The sequence below is a fragment of the Panicum hallii genome, chromosome 8 (genome assembly GCF_002211085.1).
Source record: "Panicum hallii strain FIL2 chromosome 8, PHallii_v3.1, whole genome shotgun sequence".
Taxonomy (NCBI): Eukaryota; Viridiplantae; Streptophyta; class Magnoliopsida; order Poales; family Poaceae; genus Panicum; species Panicum hallii.
The window spans coordinates 44519017-44541111 of record NC_038049.1 but is presented as its reverse complement, the minus strand read 5'-3'; the positions used below and the strand labels follow the sequence as shown (position 1 = coordinate 44541111).

General features: G+C 45.1%; 3 protein-coding genes and 1 pseudogene across 3 annotated transcripts; 2 read left to right on the top strand and 2 right to left on the bottom strand.

Moving 5' to 3' along the window:
• Window positions 1–3247: 3247 nt before the first annotated feature.
• Window positions 3248–6279, top strand: LOC112903385 (vacuolar protein sorting-associated protein 2 homolog 1-like). Its single transcript, XM_025972637.1, has 6 exons — window positions 3248–3262; window positions 3387–3730; window positions 4295–4425; window positions 5219–5323; window positions 5511–5771; window positions 5879–6279. Exons 2-6 carry the CDS (start codon window positions 3694–3696, stop codon window positions 6017–6019), a joined length of 675 nt encoding a protein of 224 aa, XP_025828422.1. The 5' UTR covers window positions 3248–3262; window positions 3387–3693; the 3' UTR covers window positions 6020–6279.
• Window positions 6280–13258: 6979 nt separating this feature from the next.
• On the bottom strand, window positions 13259–13711 carry LOC112872419 (RING-H2 finger protein ATL39-like). The gene has a single exon (XM_025935489.1). It carries the CDS (start codon window positions 13709–13711, stop codon window positions 13259–13261), a length of 453 nt encoding a protein of 150 aa, XP_025791274.1.
• A 948-nt stretch (window positions 13712–14659) lies between these two features.
• Window positions 14660–15208, bottom strand: LOC112872418 (RING-H2 finger protein ATL79-like). The gene has a single exon (XM_025935488.1). It carries the CDS (start codon window positions 15206–15208, stop codon window positions 14660–14662), a length of 549 nt encoding a protein of 182 aa, XP_025791273.1.
• Window positions 15209–18379: 3171 nt separating this feature from the next.
• On the top strand, window positions 18380–21636 carry LOC112872417 (annotated as a pseudogene).
• The last annotated feature ends 459 nt before the right edge of the window (window positions 21637–22095 follow it).

Here is a 22095-nt window from a genome sequence, read left to right as displayed (position 1 = left end):
CCTATATGTGTCGATCTCTCTCCTCAATATAATCTAGTAGTATATTTCAATCATCTTCACTGTACAAACATGCAGCTGTATATGTATCGGAGTGCAGGATTTGCTTTTACATCTGAAACAAGCTTTTCAGTAAGCATCATGCTGGGTCTCAGAAGTAATTGGACAGGGATCACCATAACAAAAATGCGTGTAGCACTCCCTGTGTAGTGCTCAATGGAACCGTTGATCGAGCCACCACGGGACTGATGATGCCTTTCTTTTGTTCTTTTATTTTTAAGAAAAGGGAATCCATTAGGAGTCAGCTGGTGGACCAATTTGAAAATTCATATGATCAGCATGGCTATCTTTACACCGTACATGTCATCGGAGGGGGTAAAATTAAAATTGCTTACATACAGTGACGCAACGCAATGCAAGGACCTTGAGGCCAGAGTAGAGAGCATGCACATGCGCAGACCGCTAGCTTGTCCTCGAGGCATGCATAAAATAAAATTGAAAAGCTAGCTGGATTTTACAGGCCCATCCATCTCAGGCGATGATTATACATGCTGATCGAGTGCATTAGCAGCCCGGCCTTTTCATGCGTCCAGCAGTACTGCTGCCTAGCTGCTGGGAGTAGTAGAGCATGATGAGGGACATGTGCATGCGTGCAGGCCAGAGCAGCTAGCACATGCATGCGTCAAAACGGGAGGGAGACATCTGGTTATCTATATCATCTACTAGTATTAGCAGCTATATTATAATCTCCCGTACATGATTAGGATGAAGGAGATCGATTCCAGATGGAAGACATGTATAGAACCTGCCGACAGGTGGGCCCCACATGCAGAACGGCCACATGGTATGCTTGCTGGGTAGGACCGTACGTGTCGAGAGCTAGCATGCAACGTACAGGTCTACCCGTGAATTGAAGCCTGATGCATGCTTGCTGGCCCATGCATGAATGGATAGCGGCGAAGATCGATAGAAGAAGCTAGAATCATCGTGATCCCTGCTCAGCTAAATTGAGCGAACGGTGAATGCATGGATCGATAAACCTTAGCTTGTTTCTTCTGGCTCAGAGCATGCAACAAGACACTCTTAACAAGGACGGCGGTGGTTCTCCGGACAACTCTTTGCTTTGGTGGCACAGTAGTGGCCGGGGGACGCGTCAAGCGGACAGGACATCGAACGCTACTCCAGTGGAGTCATCAAGAAGAGACGATATAGTCGGCGGCTACTGCAGAAGATGGGCTTCAATCTGCCACGTGTTGGCGCAATAAATAAAGGCGTCATCCCATTGCATGGTGGGGGTGGGAATGCATGGGCCACAGCGGAACCAAGAGTGGAACAAGCGAGCCTACCGAACCTACGCGTCAGTTGAGCGCGCATGCCCATTGCCACTGCACCATCGTCCGTCCATCACCTCACCTCCACGCATCGCGGTAACGGTTAGAAAAATAAGGCTATCTCCGACCGTCATTCTCTATATCCTTCTCTATATCCTTCATTTACAGAATTCTCTACAGGATTCTCTCCTCTATATCTCATTTCTCTCCAACAACATTCTCTAAATCTCGTTCTCTATACATTAAACCTATATTAGAAACGTATTTTGTTCCAAATTTTTGTACGTACGTATTTATCATACCTCAAATGCTATGGACATATTTTAATTTTATTTAATTCAGTGTTTAAAACGTAAAGAAAAAATAGAGAAGAGGAGAGAGAATCTCTATATATAGGGAAAACCTGTAGCGTTCTCTATTTTAGAGGACCATTTAGAGAACGCTGCTGGAGCAATAGAGAACGAAATCTTCTCTATATATAGGGTAGAGAACGGTTTAGAGGGCACCGTTCGAGACAGCCTAAGAAGATGGATATTCGAATCCGCTTCCATCGTACGGATGAAGACGGGAATGAAATAGAAATATGGATATCTGAAATATCCGAATATTACTATAAAAAAATGACGATTTCTAAAGATATTCTGTTTTTTTAAGGAGTGGATAAAAAGTAACTCGTTTCTATAAATGGAGCGGGGTTAATATATCATCCGATCCGCCCCTTAAAAAGCATTTTTAAGCGTCACCCGCCCCTGCAAATGTGCATCATTTTTATTTTTATTTTTAGGGGCGGGTGGTGGCATCACGCCCCTAAAAGTGGTATTTCTAAGGGCAGCTGACGCCACCATCCGCCCCTGAAAATGGTGGCATTTCTAGGGACGGGTGATAGCGTCACTTGTCCCTAAAAATATTTTCACATAAAAAATTCATAATTTTTTCATATGATCTCAGATGAAGTCAAACTTTATATAAAAATTATAGAGAATGACAAGATCTAAAACTTTGTAGTTCATAACTTTTCATTTAAAGTTATTTAATGGTCCAAAGAATTATTATAAACCTAAATATGGCTATGACTATATAGTATCTCATATAACTCAAGTCATACTTTGAGGTTTCAATAATTTTAACCTTTATATACACTAAAATATACTTGACTTCATCTACAGTTCACAATAACCATAGTGTAGAAGTTTTACTTTTTTTATTTGTTTTGCTATATGGAAATATTTAAATGAATTTTTGGAATAAAATTGAAAAATATTTTTAGAGAAACAGATTTCTAGACCATCACCCGCCACTACAAATCAATTTTAAAATTAATATAAAAAATAGTATACCCTATAGAGTCATAAGTGATTTTACAGTGTGGTGGAGAGAAAGGTACCCTCGAGGTTTGAGGTATGCGGTTCGAACCCCAGATGATGCATGTGGAAGGAGTTTATGGCGGTGTCTCGTTGGCGGTTTCGAATCAATTTTAGGAGCGGACGTTTTTTTAGAAGCTGTATAATCTCTATCCGTGCGAATCCGATCCGTGTGCATAGTTAGTAACAGTACTATGGTGGCACCGTACGTCCGCATGACATCTGCATGACCAAAGTTACTTTCTTCTTGTTGGCCACTTGAGGAGAGGGCAGAAGACATGGTCACAAGAGCAATGGAAACAGCAATAGCTGTTGTGCACGTTCTGATCTTGAATGGGAGCCACGGGGACAAGAAAACGACATGGTAGGTCCTTAGCACTTCATGGAAAAAAGAGGAAGAATTTAATAGATTCAGTGATGGAGATGATATCCACTCGAATGGACTTTAAGACCTCCTGTATCGGAGATTGTTGCTGAGCTAGGCTGGACTTTTGCCCAGCCATAAGATCAAACGGCGTGGTTGATGCTGTGACATCCCTGCATTCTGGAGCTGCGATGAAACACACAAAATGTGTAAGCAAATCTTACAAGTGCCAACATATTTTACTTTTTCTCATAACGTGAATTAGCCATCTGATGCTTATTATGGGGCTAAGAAAGATGAGATATTTTTCTGCGTTGACCAACGAGGAAACAGAACAAAACAGGAGGCATAATCCATCCGGTCGCAAACCCAAATCCTGAACGCGTCGCTGGGAAAGAAACCGCGTTCCGTCGTTGCAACCAACCAACCCAACAGCAGCAGCAACCGGAAGCTTCAAAGCCTTCGCCACGAATCAACCAACCCCCGCAACCCCCCCAAAAGGCAGAGCTGCCCCAACTCCAAACGGAGAAGACTTCCCAATCCCATCCGCAGAGGACCAGGAGGAGGCATCCCTCAATCGCAGTCGCCGGATCGGAGGACGCCACTCGTCGCCGGACTTCCTCCCCGCCCGCCGGTCACCATGAGCTTCATCTTCGGCAAGAAGAAGACCCCAGCCGGTAACCCCTCGTCCTTGTTCTGCGATTCGTTCAGTTCAGCTCGCGTCCCCTCTGACAAATTGGACATCTTTTAATTTGGTACCCGATCTAGAAATTCGTCGCCTTTATTTCTCGGTTCCCCCGCCGGGCTGACGGAGCCGAAGTCAAGGGGACTTTTAGTTTTTTTCTTTCCCCCCTGCTTGTTGATCTCAATGGGGGTTCCTTCCTCCCCGACGGATCTACCCTGGCTAATCCCGAGAAGGTTGCAATCAGATTGCAGTCGCTTTGCGAGTTCTATTTTATACCCTAGGAAAAACCCAATCTTTTCGATTTATTGCGGTATGAATGTCGTCTAATTTGCCGCATAAAAATGAAAGATACTACTGTTTTGTGCCCCCATGGCCCTGTTAGTTGCTCTGATGTTCAAAAAAGTTGAAATCAGTGTAGGAATGCAAGGTCTGGCCAGCTGTTTGGCTTAACAAATCACATGATCAATAACCCCTCCTCAAATTGGACGTATTCTGCTGTTCATTTATTCGATCCTCATAGTTTCCATGGTTTTTGCATCGTCTTGGTTAATGGCAGAGCTGCTGCGGGAGAATAAGCGGATGCTGGACAAGTCCATCAGGGAGATTGAGAGGGAGAGGCAGGGCCTGCAGAACCAGGAGAAGAAGCTCATCAACGAGATCAAGAAGGTGGCCAAGCAGGGACAGATGGTGCGTCCAAAATAAATGCCCCTTCTCTGTTGTTTGGCCTGATTCAGCCCTGCTTTTCTCTGTGAAATGTCGATTTAGCAACGTGCATTTGTGAACTGTGATATGGTTCCAACATGCAACAAAGTAATCTGAAAAGGAATAGGCAACAATGTAGTAAGCAAGATCATTCAAATATTATTCCTCCCTGAGTTTCCAATTGCCATGGTTTTTACTTATAGTTCTGTTTTTTTAGTATTGGTTTGATCAAGTTCTGAAGAACATGGCATTGTATCTGATTGTTTTTCTCTGTGAATGTTAATTTAGCAACGTGCATTTTTGAACCACGATATGATTCCAACTTGGCAGAAAAGTGATCTAAAAAGGAATGCACAACAGCACAGTTAGCAGGAACATATGAATATTCTTCCTCCCTGAGTTGCCTTTTGCCATGGTTTTCACTTATGGTTCTGTTTTCAGTATTAATTGATCAAGATCTGAAAAATATGGGACTGTATTTGCATCAGATTGTTCCATGTTGTGTTGGGAGTAGTCTTAGTGTGCATTTTATTTTTGGTCATGAATGAGGTCATGGTGAAACTGTAGTTCAGTGCAAAGTCAGTTGCTTATGTCTCTTAATAGGATAAGTTGACTGATTCGATTCGTTGAAAACTATGGATTGTACTTTTGGGGCATTGGATGTGTGCTTGTTACTTACGTGCCCTCTTTTTTATCTGCAATTGCTGATAGTTCAGATTTTGAACATATGCTTTAGATGCTCATGTAATATATTTTGATATGCTGACATTGTTCACAGGGAGCTGTAAAAATCATGGCGAAGGACCTTATCCGCACAAGGCACCAGATAACAAAATTTTATGCCCTAAAATCCCAGCTACAAGGTGTATCTCTTCGCATTCAGGTAACTAGAAGAATGTTCTGTTTTGAGGCAATTAATTAGGTTAATTTATGTATACATTATGATGAGATCAATCGCTAGAGACTCAAATGTCTTGGTCTTCCTTAGTGAGCTTGAAGTTCTTATTGTTGAAGTTAATAAATCCTGTGTGATGAAATAAAATCTCATAATGACTGTAACCAATTTTCAGACACTGAAATCAACACAAGCAATGGGTGAAGCTATGAAGGGTGTCACAAAAGCCATGGGACAAATGAACAGGCAGATGAATCTGCCTGCTCTGCAGAAGATAATGCGGGAGTTTGAGATGCAGAATGAGAAGATGGAGATGGTTAGTGAAGTGATGAACGACGCCATCGATGATGCATTGGAGGGTGACGAGGAGGAGGAAGAAACAGAAGAGCTAGTCAGCCAAGTCCTTGATGAAATTGGCATTGATGTCAACTCAGAGGTAAAAATGGGTTTGCATTCTTCTGTTGATCCTGATGTAGAGTACTCAGGCTTGTAGTTGGATGGATGATACTGTTATGCAATACTGATTTTTCTTCTGAATACCAGCTTGTCAAGGCTCCTGCCACTGCAGTTGCTAAACCTGTCGCAGCGGGAAAAGTTCCTGCTCAAGCCGAAGCCGCAGGCGGGGTGGATGGTGGAATAGATGATGACTTGCAGGCGCGGCTTGATAACCTGAGGAAGATGTGATGTTTGGATTCTGACAAAATATTCACACGCTTTGTTTGTAGTTTTTTACCGTGAATATAGCCATTGCGGCAATCCTTTTGACATTGGCCATTTGTACATAGAATAGAATGCATCTGATACCATCCATATGGCTTTCCGATCTATTCATTAGGGTGCGTTTGGTTCGGCTGTGAGCTGTGAAAAAGCTGCTGTGGAAAAGCTGCTGTGAGAAAGCTGCTGTGAGAAAGCTGCTGTGAAAAAGCTGAACGCCGTTTGGTTCAGGGTGTGTTTGGTTTAGCTGCCTGCTGTGAAAAAGCTGCTGTGAACTTTCTGCTGTATAAAAGCTGCTGTGAGCTGATAGCTGTGAAAAAGCTGAAAGTCGTTTGGTTCACCCTGCTTTGAGAAAGCTGCTGTAATAGCTGTGAAACCCTGATAACCCTGATATACTATAAATAATCGCAGTACATAGATTGTTCGGTTTACATGACTTGTCAGTGACTAATTTAAAGTTCAAATAAAATAACTAAAACATGAGATATATCTCTATGCTACTTATTGACTAACCAAACCATCAGCTATCATCTCACGGATACTGTTCATGGTAACCTCGTTATGCCCCTCTACCTCGTCACCTTGTTGTGCTGCTGCTGCTGTTCCATGTGCTGCTCGAGGCATGTACTCCTCATTTGCATCACATCTATCAAACTCTTTATCGCTCAAATGGCTATCACGAATGAAATTGTGCAATGCAATACAAGCTATGATGATTTTTGCTTGTTTTCGAGTTGAGAAACGTGGCATAGCTTTTAATATACGCCATTTTTGCTTTAGAACTCCAAATGATCGCTCAATTACATTACGAAGGGACGAGTGCAAGTAGTTGAAAATCTCGTACTTTCCTTGCGGTGGACGACCACGACGATGATGAAATTCCGGTAGATGGTACGTGCTCCCCTTGAACGGAGCAAGATATCCAATTTTGTTGGGATAGCCAGAGTCCACAAGATAATACTTATCTGTAAAAAAATAAAATTAGTTGCATATAGAAAGTGTTATGTACAGAAGAAAATCTTCACATATTTGTACCTTTTGGTGGGACAGGAAAGGAATCAAAATTTGACAATGCATGATTAAGGATTCTTGTGTCATGTGCTGAACCCGGCCATCCGGCAACCGCAAATGTGAATCTCATATCAAAGTCACATATTGCAAGTATGTTCTGTGATGTATATCCATGTCGACATGTGTGGTTAACAACCTCATCATTGGGAACTACGACCTGGACATGAGAACCATCTATAGCACCAATAGCACCTTTGAAATGAGGCCAAAAACGATCATCTCTGAGCTTTTCATGTTCCGTGCTAAATGTTGGATCCCTAGGTTTGATGTTTTCTTTCCCCAACTTACACAAACATTTGAGAACCTCACTGAACTTCATATGAACGGTCCATGTTGATCGTACAAACCTGTTCTCAGCTTGTGAAAATGATTGGGGACCTCCAACAATCCATAGAAACATTGCCAATGACTCTATTGATGTAACATTATGAGTGGATTTCAGATCATACCCAGAGACCAATAAATCATGAAGTGCCATAAAAATATCAGGACTCATCCGAAACATCTTATAAAAATATCTTGGGCGGTTGAAGCACCTCATAACCCATTGATATCCACTTTCTGGAGCATCTTTATCTCTGTATTCACCTTTATGCAAATATCGCTCATGGTACAGACTGCCCAAATTTCCAAGAACTGCAGCATGATGTGATAGTTCAGATAGTTGAGATACAAGTAGTAGAGACTGCTGCTCTTTTTTTGCTAAATCTTCCATGCTTTCATCCATCTAAACAGAAATTGAAAAACACATAAGAGACATATATTGTTTCAAATGATAGTGATGGTTCAAAGAAAACAGTGGTACAAAACGTAATGGTTCAAAGCAAATAGTGGTACAAAACGTAATGGTTCAAATCAACTAATGGTTCAAACAAAGAATAGCTGATAACATAATTATTATAAGAAAACAGATGCCTTCACGCAGCCTTCTTCATCTCCTTCTCATGCTCTCTCTCAATAAAGTCATATCTGCCTTCTTTCGTGTCAAGTAAGAAAAGGATGTGCCTAAATTCCGGCTTCATGATCAACAACGCAGCTGTGTGCATCATAGCAGTTTTTTCCTGCACACCACACTCCTTGACCAACTTCATAGCATCTGGAAGAGAAGGGACACTGCTGGATGGCTGAACTGATGATGCTTCAACACTTGATCCAATCTTGTCAGCTACACTATCAATTTTCAGGCACGTGTTCTTATACATTCTGAAAAAAGGGCTTTTCTCCTCCTTGTCTTCAGCTGCTCCGCATGTTTGTTTGCGCTTCTTCCCGGGTGCTTTTGGTTTTTTCAAAGCTGAAAGCTTGATTGCAGAACTGTCATCCTCTTTCTGTGCAACCTCTAACACATCATCACTTGAGGATTCACCAGAGGAAATATCTCCCGGACAGAATGCAGTAGCTCCAGTGACATGCACCTTATCAAACAAGAAATGCAAATCATCAAGGTATTTTGGACCACGTTTCCGGAATCTCACATGATTGCACTTCACACCTCTCTCACTGTTGTTGCATCTCTGAAAAAATTGCAAGATTCAGTCAAACATATTATATTACGAGTGCATTTTGTATTAAATTGAAATAACATCGTATCTTACCTCAAGGTGTTCATTCCACCAAATGTCCGAGCAGTCAACCGTTTGATTTGCCTCATTCCATCCAAGACCAGTCGCAGCATTCTTCAACTCCATGAACTGTGTGTAATCTTTTTTTAAATTGTCCAATTTATTCTTCAATTGTGTCTTCACTAATTTCACCCCACACCTTGCCAAAAACTTGTCCTCCATATTCTTCCAACCATTTCTACTGAAACAACCTCCAGGCCTATTCCCAGCTAAAATCTCCTCCTTGCATATGTCAATCAAGTGCTTCACATTTGTATTGTCCCAAACTGCCTTCTCAGCCATACTTTTGTAAAGATAAACAATAGTTGCATTAGAAGGTCCTCTATCCGAACCAGTCACCACCACAGCATACCCCAACAGCATACAATAAAAAACTTCCAAAGAATACATGCATAAGAGATATACACTGAACCTAGAATTACCATCTCTTATATAACCAAGAAAAGTAGGTGTAACACTAGAAGCTTTTACTAGAAAGACACTCCAACTATTCACCAATCAGCTTTACCACTACAAGCATACTGTGACCACTACAAGCATGAACATACTGTGACCACTACAAGCATGATGAGTAAAAATCATGCTTCAATTTCCTTTGTCAGTCATAAGCATCCTACTCTACTACTTCGATTTGGGCCATTTATGTAAGCCTCTCAAGAAAATCTCTTAGCGTCCAGCCTCTGTAATTTATAGGGATATTCTTCTACTTGTTAGCATGCAAACCATGGAACTAAACCAAACACACAAATGAGTCTAAAGGCATGAATAATCAATGTGAGTAATAGATAATTTGAAAATCAAAATTGGTCTCGGTCAAATCAAGGGAAATCCTCCATTCAAACATTAGGAGATGTATATGCTACTATCCACTAACAAATAGAATGGTTTATATTGCTACCACAAGTGTCGATTTTAATAGTCTGTTGCAACATGTAATTGGAAGTAAAAACTTTCACAAACTGGTGCCTGTGGGGATATTCTACCCAAGCTTAACTACAAATGTGCTAAAGCTAGTGCTAATCATTGCAAACGTGCTGCTTTCCCATAGCATCATGTACTCATCATTCATCAGTAAGTTGCTTACCTGAGGCAGGGCAGCGCGGGGGGCCGGGAACGCGCCGGGGGGGGGGGGGAAGGGTAGCGCCGGGGGGAGGGGCAGCGCCGGGGGGAAGCCGGGGGGGCCGCGCCGGGGGGGCGCGCGGGGAGAGGGCGGCGCCTGGGGCGGGGCGGCGCCGTGGGGAGGGCGGCGCCGGGGGCGGGGCAGCGCGGGGGGAGGGCGGCGCCGGGGGGGAGCCGGGGGGCCGCGCCGGGGGGAGGGGCGGAGGGGCGGCGCCGGGGGGAGGGGCGGAGGGGCGGCGGAGGGGCGGCGCCGGGGGGGAGCCGGGGGGGCGGCGCCGGGGGGAGGGGCGGAGGGGCGGCGCCGGGGGGAGCCGGGGGGCCGCGCCGGGGGGAGGGGCGGAGGGGCGGCGCCGGGGGGGAGCCGGGGGGGCCGCGCCGGGGGGGAGGGGCGGAGGGGCGGCGCCGGGGGGAGGGGCGGAGGGGCGGCACCGGGCAGTGGCGGCGTCGGGGTGGAGAAGGGGAAGAACGAAGGGATAACGAAAAAGAACGAATCGGTACCTGTGTAACGAGTGGCAGTGGGTAATTTTGATGACTTTGGATCGCCCCCAACGCAGCAGAAGCAGCTCCCCGCCTGCTTCGCGATTTGCACTGGGGGAAGCAGGTTGCGTTGGTAAAAGCAGCGACGCAAGGATGTCGTTTGGTTCGGCTTCTGCTTTTTCACAGCAGAAGCAGGCTGCAAAAGCAGAACCAAACATACCCTCAATCTGCTGTGAAACTGTGAATTGCTGTAAAATGTCCGTAATGCCCCTGAGATCCTGATATGCTTTATATATGTAAAATGAGCATAATGATGTAAACTTTGCATTGGAAACTCTCCAAACTTTCTTTCAAGAACTTATATTCCTATGTTCCATATTGACATTAACAGTATGTTTGACCATAATATACCATATATTGGACCTCGAAATCCAGCCCAAAGTTTGCAAAAGAAAAAAGTCACTCTCTGCACATGTCTGAAATTTCAGCAAAAGGTATATTTTTGCCCTAATTTGGAGCTCTATATCTTTCAGAAAGTGGGATTTTTATCCAAGTTTCCTTATGAAACATGCAAATTCTTCTCAGGACTACAACTTTTATGCAGATAAGTTGGGTCGGTTATACACGATTTCTGGGAGTTTTGGAGGGTCAAACACTGTCGTTTTGGAGTTGACGAACGGTGTCTGAATCGACTCGTTCCGGTGGTGCTCGTCAGAGATGCCAGCCAGGTTCAGTCATGCTTGCTTCAGTCATCAGGCAGGTTCAGATACTTCTCAGATGCCAGCAGCGGCCTGCATATCGCGACCTGATTTTCAGATTCCTTTTGAAGGTTTATCCATCAAATTGTTACTAGGAAAATTCATTTTGGAATCGACGAACATCTGAGCATGCGAGTTGACGACTCACTACTCTGTTGGCAAACTGTTCCAGGGGAGGAAGAAGAGCTCCGAAGCTTGCGACAAGAAGCCAGTCAGGTTGCAGGCTTGAACGAACCACATGTCGCAACGCCGGTGGCGCCCTCCACGGGGCAAAGCTAGTGAGCATCCCTCTTCTTGCCCTGCTTCGCCGAAGCCGGCGGACCACAGCGCAGCGCCGCACGGCCTCCCCTGTCCCGCGTTCGACTCTGTCTGCCAAGTCCTTCCGCGATTAAGTACAAATCCCGGCGAGCTCCCCACCAAAATCAAATCCCTTCCGACCATGGATTCTCGACCTCCCTAGGGTTGATCCACCGCCGTATCCCGCTCCTCGCCGGGGATTTTTCAAATCCCGGGCCGCCGACCACCATTACTGCCGCCCTTGGACCTCGCCGCCGCCGCGGCACCTTCGGCCTCCTTCCACGCCATCCGAACCCGCAAATGGATTTATGGGGAGCACCTCGTGCTTAGGCGCTAGCTAATGTCGCGCGTTCGTCCTTGGTAGCTCCGGAACGGCGGCTTGCCGTCGTGGAAGGCATGGGCGCCGGAGACCGTACGCCGCCGGCCATCATCGTCTGGCCTTCCCACCGCGCTGAGGCAATCTACTTGCGCCGGGGGGTCGGGGGCGCGGCCGCCGAGGGAGCAGGGGCGCGGCCGCCGTGGAGAACCCTAGCGCGATGGTGCGGGATGGGGAGAAGCGAGAGGAGAACGAAGGAAAAGAATGAACCGGTACCTGTGTAACGGATGGCAGGCGGGTAATTTTTTGAATCTTGCCGCTGCCAACGCCGCGAACGCGCCCCCGACCGGCTGTGGCCAGACGCGTTATCGGAAGCTGCTGCGTTAGGAAACGCAGAGGTGCGTTTGCGGTCGTTTGGTTCGGATTGTGCGTTGAAAACGCAAACGCAGGCTGGAAACGCCCAACCAAACGCTGCCTTAGTCTCATTGGGTGCACATCGGTTATGATTCTGAAACTGCTTCCAAGGTATGACACTGCTGAAGTTTGACTATCTGGCCACCGATAATTTCTGAACAAGTTCCATGTGTTCCGTGCTATTGTTGGTAGCATGAATGCGGAGATAATGTCAGCGTGACAAATTTTGACAATCGTCATCATGTATTGATGCCTTTGTTTGGATCATGAAATTAATCCCGGTCGAAACTAGAGGAAATTGGCTGTTAAGCGTGCCTGCATGTATTGAAAAACTCTCGTTATGCATGATATAGCAATATGGGGTTGACTTGGCGAGGGCCCATGATGAAGATTGGCAATATCATCAAGCAGGCAACAGCAGCATCGGAGAAGATAAATCAGAACCATCTTCCTCCTCAAGCCTCGTCTCCATGTGTCCCTAATGCCCTCTCTTTCTAGACCCTTGTACATTCTTCTAGATGCTCCTCTGTTCCCTCCTCGTAGGCTGCATGCTCCTCTTCCTCTGCTCCAATCTCTCAATTGTTTGTGTCCGAATCAGGTACTGCTATTGTATCCTGTGCTTGGTTGGTTGTGTCGAGTAATAAGGAACCAATCATGCATGGAGACAGATGAGGTGATAAACACGGTACGCGTCGTGCTGGTGCAGTATAATTTAGCTGAATTGCCTACTTAGGGGGAGGCCTAACAAGTAACAACGGTTACGAATTACGATCCTTAATTACCTGTTACTTTACCGTCGATCTAGAAAATGTGGTATTATTACTTGCTAGTTACTACTGTATTCCTAAAGTTTCTGTTTCCTTTTTTTTTTGTCATATTCAGTCAAGGTTTGGTCTCTGCTTATTACTCTAGCTGCTATAATCCAAAAGCAGAAGCACTCGTCGTTACACTCTTCAGAAAAGCACAGTACATGTGTGTGCCAGAAAGCATGCATGCATGTTAATTAAGAACAAACCTGTTAAGTACTACCCTAATAAGAAGCAGTACTGAAAAGAAAACTAATCACAGTGAGCATGTGGGGTAGTAGGTCAATTTGTTAACATGCATGTAATGATGACTCGAGACTCCGATATCGATCTCAGTCGGTGGCGGCGAGCGGAGCACGGCAGAGCGGGCAGGTGGCGTGCGCCGAGGAGAGCCACTCCTGGACGCAGCCGGCGTGGAAGTAGTGCATGCACGCCGGCAGCACCCTGAGGAGCTCGCCGTCGGCCAGCTCCGACAGGCACACCCCGCACGAGCCCTCCCGCCACCCGTCGGCCCCCCGGTACGCGCACACCAGCGGCGACCCGGCGGCCTGCTCCGCCGCCGCCGGAAGCTGCTGCTGCTGCTGCTGCCACACTGCTGCTCTATCTGTATCCTCGCCGCCTCCTCCGGCAGCTTCCTCGTCGTCCCTCCGCGGACGGCTGCTGCCGTCGTCGGCCTCCTGCCCCTCCTCCTTGCGCATGTCGTGGAACAGCCGGAGGAACGGTAGCAGCACGAGGGCGAGGATCACGCAGGCGCCGATGCCGGCGGCCGACTCCTGGCTCACCATGATCGATCAAGGCCGCGCCCTAGGTACGTATCGTAGCTAGGTTGGCGTGGGCTTAATTACAGCTCCTGGTGACGAAGATTACCTGGTGGTTTGTTCTACTGATAAATTGGTGCGATATAACCGATCGATGCACTCGATGCTAGCTGTGAGTGTGCTGTTGAGTGTTGACCACTGACAAATTAAACTTCCCTTGAAGTTTTCAGTGGATCAGCTTCCCGGAAAAGAGGAGTAGAGGACACCAATGCTACTGGGTTGTATTGGACATGAAACGTACTTGAAGAACATCCCACCAAGTACTTGTGTTCAGTTAGGAAGGGCGCATGACTTATAAGTATGTCGCACACAGTGCCATGCATGGTACGTACTCATTTTCTTTAACCCTATTTGCATTGGAATGAGAATATTCACAGATTGTTGTGGAAACCGATCTGTTTAATTTCCTATGAAGTTTCCAGTAATGTAGTGAGGCACAAGGACGCTTAAACCGACGCTCTGTTACGATCGACCATCCAAGAGGAGTAGATATTGTTGCTTATTACTAATAATGTCCAAGAAATTGCTTTGCTTAATTAGCCCTTTCCGATTCTTTGATCGTGTAAACTTTTAAACTTGTCGCACTTAATTACTCTTAGCTTGCTGGCGTGCTTTTGGTTAATTCCAAAGCAGATTTAAATTATAAAAAAAACGAGACCCAAAAACAGGAGCACCGCCATGCGTGGAGCGACTAGCTAGCAATAGGGCCCAGCCCTTGATCAATCCGCTGACAGACGACACACTTCCGGATCAGATTTAATATTAAATAATCCATTGGTCTGGTTCATAATTTAACGAGCATTGCTAATTAGTCGTTCGTGTTTAAACAAAACACGATTTAATATTGCATATATATCGTCTACTTAATTACGCATAGATCAGAGCAAGCTAGCTATAGCTAAGGCAGCTACTTAATTACGTACTACTACTAGCCAGGTCCGGCGGCGCCGGCCGCCTTTGGCTGCTGCATGCTGCGGCGAGCGTCGGCGCGCGGCAGATCGGGCAGGTCGCGCTCTTGCGCAGCCACTGCTCGACGCAGGCGGGGTGGAAGTAGTGCATGCACGGCTGCAGCACCCGGACGGCCTCGCCGTCGGCGAGATCCGCCAGGCACACCGAGCACGTGCTCTCCTCCCACCCCTCCGCCGCCCGGTACGTGCACGTGCACTCCAGCGGCGCCTCCGCCGCCGCCTTCTTCCCCGACTCCACGTCGTCGTCTTCGCGGCTGGTGTCCTGCTCCTCCTTGTTGTCGCAGAAGTAGAGCAGCCAGGCAATGATGATCGCGACGAGGAAGAAGAAGAGCAGCACGACGCCCGACGACGATGAGAGGCCGCCGCCCGCCGTGTCCGGCCCCTGCGGCTGCGGCTGCCCGTTGGGCGCTAACGGCGGATCCGGGAGGTCGACGAGACGCCGGCGTCCTCCTGCAGCCGCGGCCAGCAGGATCATCCTGGGCTTCTTGGTCTCCATCAACGATCGATCGGCCACCAGACCAGTCAGATGGCCACGCACACGGGCGATTTATGGTTAGCAACTACAAGGTCGTCGATCAGGTAAAGAACACCAACACGAAACGACAACTATATATGGTCACCGTATTATATATGTAATGTAACGAGACAAATAAAACCATATATTATTTGTAGAAATGCATTTTTCATGCTATACACAGATCGAGTTCCTAATTCAGTAGACCTGATGCCTAATGAATTAGTTAGGCAAGTACGTGTTGATAATAACAAGTAAAGAAAAATCCAGGTACTACTGTTGTATCGATGGCTTGAAACAAACTGTTGGCACGGAATGAAGGAGTTTCTCAAAATAAAGCTAGCCACGACAGGGCCTACGTGATGGAAACGCACAAGTAAGTGCGAAACTCATATACTCGCTACAATCGCAAATAACTAACGTTTTGGACATCTACACAGTCTCCAAAACAACTTTTACAAGTAAGTTTTGTTATAAAATACAGAAAAGCTTCATATACTTTTTTGACCCAAATCCGTAAATACCATTCTCAAACATCCAAACTCAGCATATAAAAATAAAATGCGACCAAACTTTAGGATGGCTCAGTTAAGACAATCCAAAATAGCTGTCACACTCGGTTTAGAAAAAGTAACCAGATGCATTCCATATGTGCGCCAGGATCAAAAGTTTCGCACATGCAGCAGACGTCACAAGTGAATACCCGAAACAATGCATCAACGAAATAGAGTATAATAGTACTTTATTACATAACCGATAGTCTTAATCTTAATCAAATAAATAAACGTCGAATAATAGCAGCAGGCTGCTACTTCACAGACAGATGACTGCGAGACATACGTCTAGTATTCTTCGAAATCTTCGGAAACACCGGACAATTATCTTGTTCTGAGCAGTATGGTTTTTAATAAAGAAAGTGTGAGTATACTTATGGTTGGTACTCAGCAAGTGGAGTAAATTATATGACATGCAAGGCTATGATCAAGGAAAAAGCTGATATGGTTTAACTGCGATAAGCATTTTTAGTTGGTCAAATTTTAATTAAGCAAGCATTAGCTAAGTGTAAATATATACCAACCCTTAAACAAAATATCAGAGGTAAATAATCCACAACATAAATAAGTAAATAAATAAATAAGGAACATCGATTTAGATTATCCTTAAGTTTAATTATCATGTGAGTGTCCAAGTCGCTCTTAACCGTGAGCACGGCTGATTTGTTTTGTGTTAGAGATGTAAGCATTTTTGGCAAAACTCATAAGCATTTTAATTGGGTTACTTATGTGTTTTTTCAGTCTGATATAGGCAATTTATATCTACATGGAAATATAACTTTAAAATATAGACACATGAATCTTGTTTTGTTAGTAAAATGTAAGGACTGCAATTGTAAAAATGAATCATAAGTCATATATATAACTATGGAATTATAAGCACTTTAATATTGTCAAATTATACTTTTTAAGTTCTGAGTATTAATTTTTTCTGATGATCTACCATCTTCTTCTACTAATTTACTTCCTGCTTGGTGCTTGGTGTTAGAGTAGGCTCATGCAAGCTGATGATGCAGCCAATCCATGCCTTCTGGTCTTTGAAGATGTTTTTTCCATGTTCTAATATGGTTCTTGATAGGCAAAACAGTGTACTTCATTAGGCAATCTTTTATCTAGCATTTCATAATTCCTCTTTTATTGGTTACCTTAAGTACTATGTCACATACAACTACTAGCACTTGTACTACATATTATCCCTCCCTACCAATATGTGCAATCAGCATTCAGCAATCTGCAGTGCAACAAGATCTGCCATGCAGTGGACAATGATTATTGGTTTGGTTTGAAACTATTTGATTCTGCCTCCATTGCCATTAACATGAGGTTCAATGTTCTTGACATTTTTTTTATTTCTTTCTAAGTTTGTTGCGCTCCTAACTCTTGTCTGTAGTGAAGCGAGAAAGAAGTCATCGCATCTCTCAATCTCTGCAGCTGACTAAGTGAGGAGAAGATGCAGCTTCACGGATGAACAAGGACCGAAACAACCCTATGCTTAGCTACCTGTGTGTTCTGTGGGTGTGCATCGTCCTCTAGATCGGTGCCTGATTGGTCCCAAATTTGGTTGTGATGTTTGCCATTTTGTCTGGCAATAATCTGGATCCATAATATTTCAGTTTCGCTACAGAGAGTTAAAGACTTGTATGATTTTGGGCTTTGCATGCCCCTTCCTCACCACCGAATAATGTAGCATCAGTGCAACAATATACATTTCCAAGAGAAATGTAATAGTTTCGTGGTTTGGCAAATCAATATATTATCTGTATAATTTTCTTGCCTCCTTTAGTGTTCAATATGTGTGCTGTCATCTTCTTCCAGTAAGCGGTGGTGTCTAGGAGGCACGAGCTAGCAGTTTTATCTTTTCTTTTATTGAAGAAGAGGTGATATTCCAGATCAGGAGAGCCAGCAAACTGTTGTATCAGAAAAAAAAATGTAGGCCATCTGGGAGAATGTGGGCAAAAATGTTGCGGCGCTTACAGTGGATTGCAGCTTTTCCAAAAGTAGGGCGGCCGTATTTATGAGCCAACTCCTTACTTTATTACTGTGTTGCTACATCTTGGTTAACTTGTAGGGTTATCAAATACTTGCTTACCGTTCTAAAAGAATTGCTAATAATGCACATCGTTTTATGTAATTGTTGTGAATAAAGTATGAATGGTATGAACAGGGGACAGGGTGTGTTTACACTTTGTCTGAGATACTCTCTTTCTTTTCATGCATATAGGATGGTGTGCATACTAAACTACTGTTACAGCATGCTTACCCAACAAAGCCGTAGCAAAGTTCAATTTTTTTTATGTCAAAGAAACAAGTGTACAGAACAGACCTCACAGCACAAGTCGAGGGCAGGATCCGGGTTTGACGGTCCAAGGCAGATGAAAAACAATACGGAGTATGCGGCCGAGGCCGGCAGCGTGACTGCACGTGAAACGGGCGTTGGTGGGTGTCTCATCGTTCCTGACGGAGCGAGAGGCTCCACGAGTTGATCAAGCTCATCCTCGCTCCATCGATAAAGACGAGGGCGGTGGAGCTCCTCCATGACCACACCTACTGCGGCTTGCTGCACACAATCTCAGCCATCAACCAGCCTGCTCGACGAGCCATGGAGTTCGCGACGGGAGCACTGGGTATTCTGCTTCCAGAGCTCGGCCAGCTGCTCCGGGATGAGTACAACCTACAGAAGGGTGCCAAGAAGAACATCGAGTTCCTCACATGAGAGCTCCAGAGCATTCAAGCTGCCCTTCGCAATGTCGGAGAGGTGCCGCGAGATGAGCTCAACGAGCTGGTCAACATCTGGGCCCGCGATGCTCGGGAGCTTTTCTATGACATGGAGGACATTGTGGACACCTCCCTGGTGCGCGTCCAGGGACCTGATCCCCCAGGCAAAAAGAGCTCCAAGAGGTTCTTTAAGAAGATGAGGGATATTGTCACCAAGGCAAAGACTCGGCACGAGATCGGCCAAGATATCAAGGACAGCAAGGAGCGTGTCAAGGAGATGGCCGAGCGACGTGACAGGTCAGGATCTCTCAAACATAAATGCATTTGATTTTTTTTCTTCTTCTGCAATTTCCTATTGCCGTATTGGTTTTGAAATTTAATTTGCACTGCTTTCTTGTATATAGGTATAAGGTCAATGTTATTACTTCTACCAAAACCTCTATTGACCCTCGCATAACATATCTGTACACTAAGACGGCTGACCTTGTCGGCGCTGACGAGGTAATGGATCGGAAGAACTAATCACAAGGCTGACAAAAGAAGATGGCATACCACACAACAAAGGATAGTCTCTGTTGTTGGATTTGGAGGATTAGGCAAGACAAAGCTTGTCAAAGCGGCGTATGATAATCTTAAGGGGAAATTTGATTGCACAGCATTTGTTCCGGTTGGCCGGAATCCCGACTTGAAGAAGGTTCTCAAGGACATACTAATCGATCTTCACAAGCAAGGACACATGCATTTCAATTTAGAAATACTGGATGAAAGGCAGCTCATCGACGAACTCCGAGATTTCCGTGAAACCAAGAGGTGCGTTCCATCAGCCACACCCAATGCTTCAACTCGAATATGCTTTTTGTACACCCATTGCTTCTACTCTAATATGCTTTTTAGTGTTTTTAAGAAATATTAGCAATAGTTTCTCAGTGCCTTATTTGTACAACTACTTCATTGTCGTGATATAATATTGGAAAATAAACTGGTACATGCTTTCATGTTGATCATGATTTTTCTATTTATAAAATAAGGGGTGTTAACTATTACTTTCTGGTTTCCGACTTGCTTATAGGATTGAGTTAAAAAGGAATTATTGCCTCGTGTGCTCCAATTTTAAGTTTGGACTTTCATTTAATTCAATTTATTCATTGTGAGAATCCAGTTTTTGGATTCTTTGTCTCAGAACACTTCATGCTTTTATTGATGCTCTAGATAGTTTTGTCAACTCATGTTTCTGTTCTTTGGATGGATGGGATAGGTACTTCATTGTTATTGAAGACGTATGGGACACACAATCCTGGGGAACAATCAAATTGGCTATTGATGAGAACAATAGTGAAAGTAGAATAATCATAACTACTCGGACACATGAAGTTGCCAGAGAAGCTGGTGAGGTTTACAAGCTACAACCGTTGTCAAATGAGAACTCTAGGAAGTTATTCTTTGCAAGGATATTTGGTGGTGAGAGCAAAATTTCTGATCCTCAACCAGATGATGAGGTACTTGATAACATCTTAAGGAAATGTGATGGCATACCACTAGCTATCATCACAATGGCTAGTCTTTTGGCAGGTAAACCTAGGGAAGAATGATCAGAGGTGCACCGCTCTATTGGTTTTGGCCGCAGTAAAGAGAACCGGCAAGTAGAGAACACTATGAAGATACTATCTTTTAGCTACTGTGATCTACCTCCTCATCTAAAAATATGTTTATTGCATCTTAGTGTGTTCCCAGAAGATTATTTCATTGAGAAAAGTCCTCTGATATGGATGTGGGTAGCCGAAGGTTTGGTTCATGAGAAACAAGGAATGTCCTCATTTGAGATTGGGGAGGGATACTTCAACGAGCTGGTAAACAGAAGCATGATCCAGCTGGTAGAGGATGTGGAAGAGGCCATGGTATGTGGTTGTCAGGTTCATGATATGGTATTGGACCTCATCCGTTCCATTTCGTCTGAAGAGAACTTTGTCACTATATTAGACAACAACAAAGAATTTGGGGTGTCGTCATCATCATCATGGCAAGGCAGATCTGCTCACAGATTGGCCCTCCAAAAAAATGGTAGTATCGTGGAGGCGCATTTGGACATGCAACAACTCAGGTCATTCCTTTCGTTTGAGTGTAATATTGACAAGGGGGTCCTACTTTCAAGCTTTAAGTTTGTACGTGTGCTAGTCATACATACTTCCAGGGGAAAGATGAAACGTCGCCATCTGGAGTATCTCCGGAATTTACTTCACTTGATATACCTCCGGCTAATTGGTTTTTACATTGATGAGCTTCCAGAAGATGTAGGAACTCTAAAGTTTTTGCAGACACTTGACGTTGAAGTAATGCCGCGGAGGATGGGGACAATGGCAACTTTTAGCGTGGGCCTTGTAACCCAATTGCTGTGCCTGCGATTTAGAGCCCCGGTTAGTAATGTGCCAGATGGGATTGGTACGCTGATGTCCCTGGAGGAGCTGCAGATATCTTATTATCCTAAACACGAGGAAGTGACATTATTGAGGCGATTCGTGAAGGAACTGGGTAGCCTCAGGGAGCTCAGGATGTGAGAGTTCAGGTGGATATGATGGACTCCCTGCGCAACCTCAAAAAGATGGAGCACCTGTCACTCTGGAACGTGGGCTCTCTATCAGCACCTGCAGATACAGCGGCGTGGGAAGAAGCAGGCTTCCTCCTCACACGGCGCCTCCGCCGATTGTTTCTTGCAAGATGGGTAAGGTTCTCTCGGTTCCCATCATTCTGCATCAACCCGTCGCGTCTTCCCAACCTTTCCCACCTGTCCCTGTCTGTATCGACAAGCAGGACTTGAGGATCCTCGGCGCGCTGCCCGAGCTCCATTTCCTCGAGCTGAGGCACTGCAGTCTGGGGTATAAGGAGCTCCGGTTGCTGCCAAGCGCCCAGGACCTTGGGTTTGTAGTACACAGCATGCGGGAATTCAAGGATGGCAACGACGATGGCAGATTCGGCTTGGAGTACTTTGCCTCGCTACAGTATGTCCATGTAACCATCCTTTGCAATGGTGCCTCTGCTGCGGAGGTGGAAGAAGTGGAGGCGGCGGTGCGGGGCGCAGTCGACGTCCATCCCAACCGTCCCACACTTGAGGTGGTGAGGATTGGCCGATTGGGGAGGCCGGAATGATCTCAGATGCCCAAAACCAAGAGGTACGCTTTCATCCCCTTAGAGAGTATCTACCTGACTTCACAATTCAAACATGCAACCAGGTTCAGAATTTTCATAGTGGCAGACTTCTGCTAAATACCATACATATTTTTATTCCCTTTTCAGATGAACGTGTCAAATTCTGAAAACCACGAGCAATATTCTACATCTATAGCAATGTAGCATTCTCAATATTCTACATCTGTAGCAATGTAGCATTATCAACTCAAAATGCTTAGTGAGAATGTATGTCTTAATCAAATCTTTCATTTACTAGTTAGTTACTCTACTGCATTACTAGGCCCCGCAGTTGAAATAGCATGTGTCAAAAGTTGTTTGGTTGCTTAATATATCGATGTGCAACACCAGATTCTAGTATCTGTTATGCCCTGCTATGATGTAAGTCCATTTGATCAAGTCAAAATGGACATCCTCGGA

Excerpts from the sequence above, each read along its gene's own strand:
- LOC112903385 (XM_025972637.1), top strand. The coding sequence starts at position 3,694 with ATGAGCTTCATCTTCGGCAAGAAGAAGACCCCAGCCG. Across the intron at positions 5,324-5,510 it reads GTGTATCTCTTCGCATTCAG|ACACTGAAATCAACACAAGC; the intron begins GTAACTAGAAGA and ends ACCAATTTTCAG. Across the intron at positions 5,772-5,878 it reads GCATTGATGTCAACTCAGAG|CTTGTCAAGGCTCCTGCCAC; the intron begins GTAAAAATGGGT and ends TCTGAATACCAG.
- LOC112872419 (XM_025935489.1), bottom strand. The coding sequence starts at position 13,711 with ATGGTGAGCCAGGAGTCGGCCGCCGGCATCGGCGCCTGCGTGATCCTC.
- LOC112872418 (XM_025935488.1), bottom strand. The coding sequence starts at position 15,208 with ATGGAGACCAAGAAGCCCAGGATGATCCTGCTGGCCGCGGCTGCAGGA.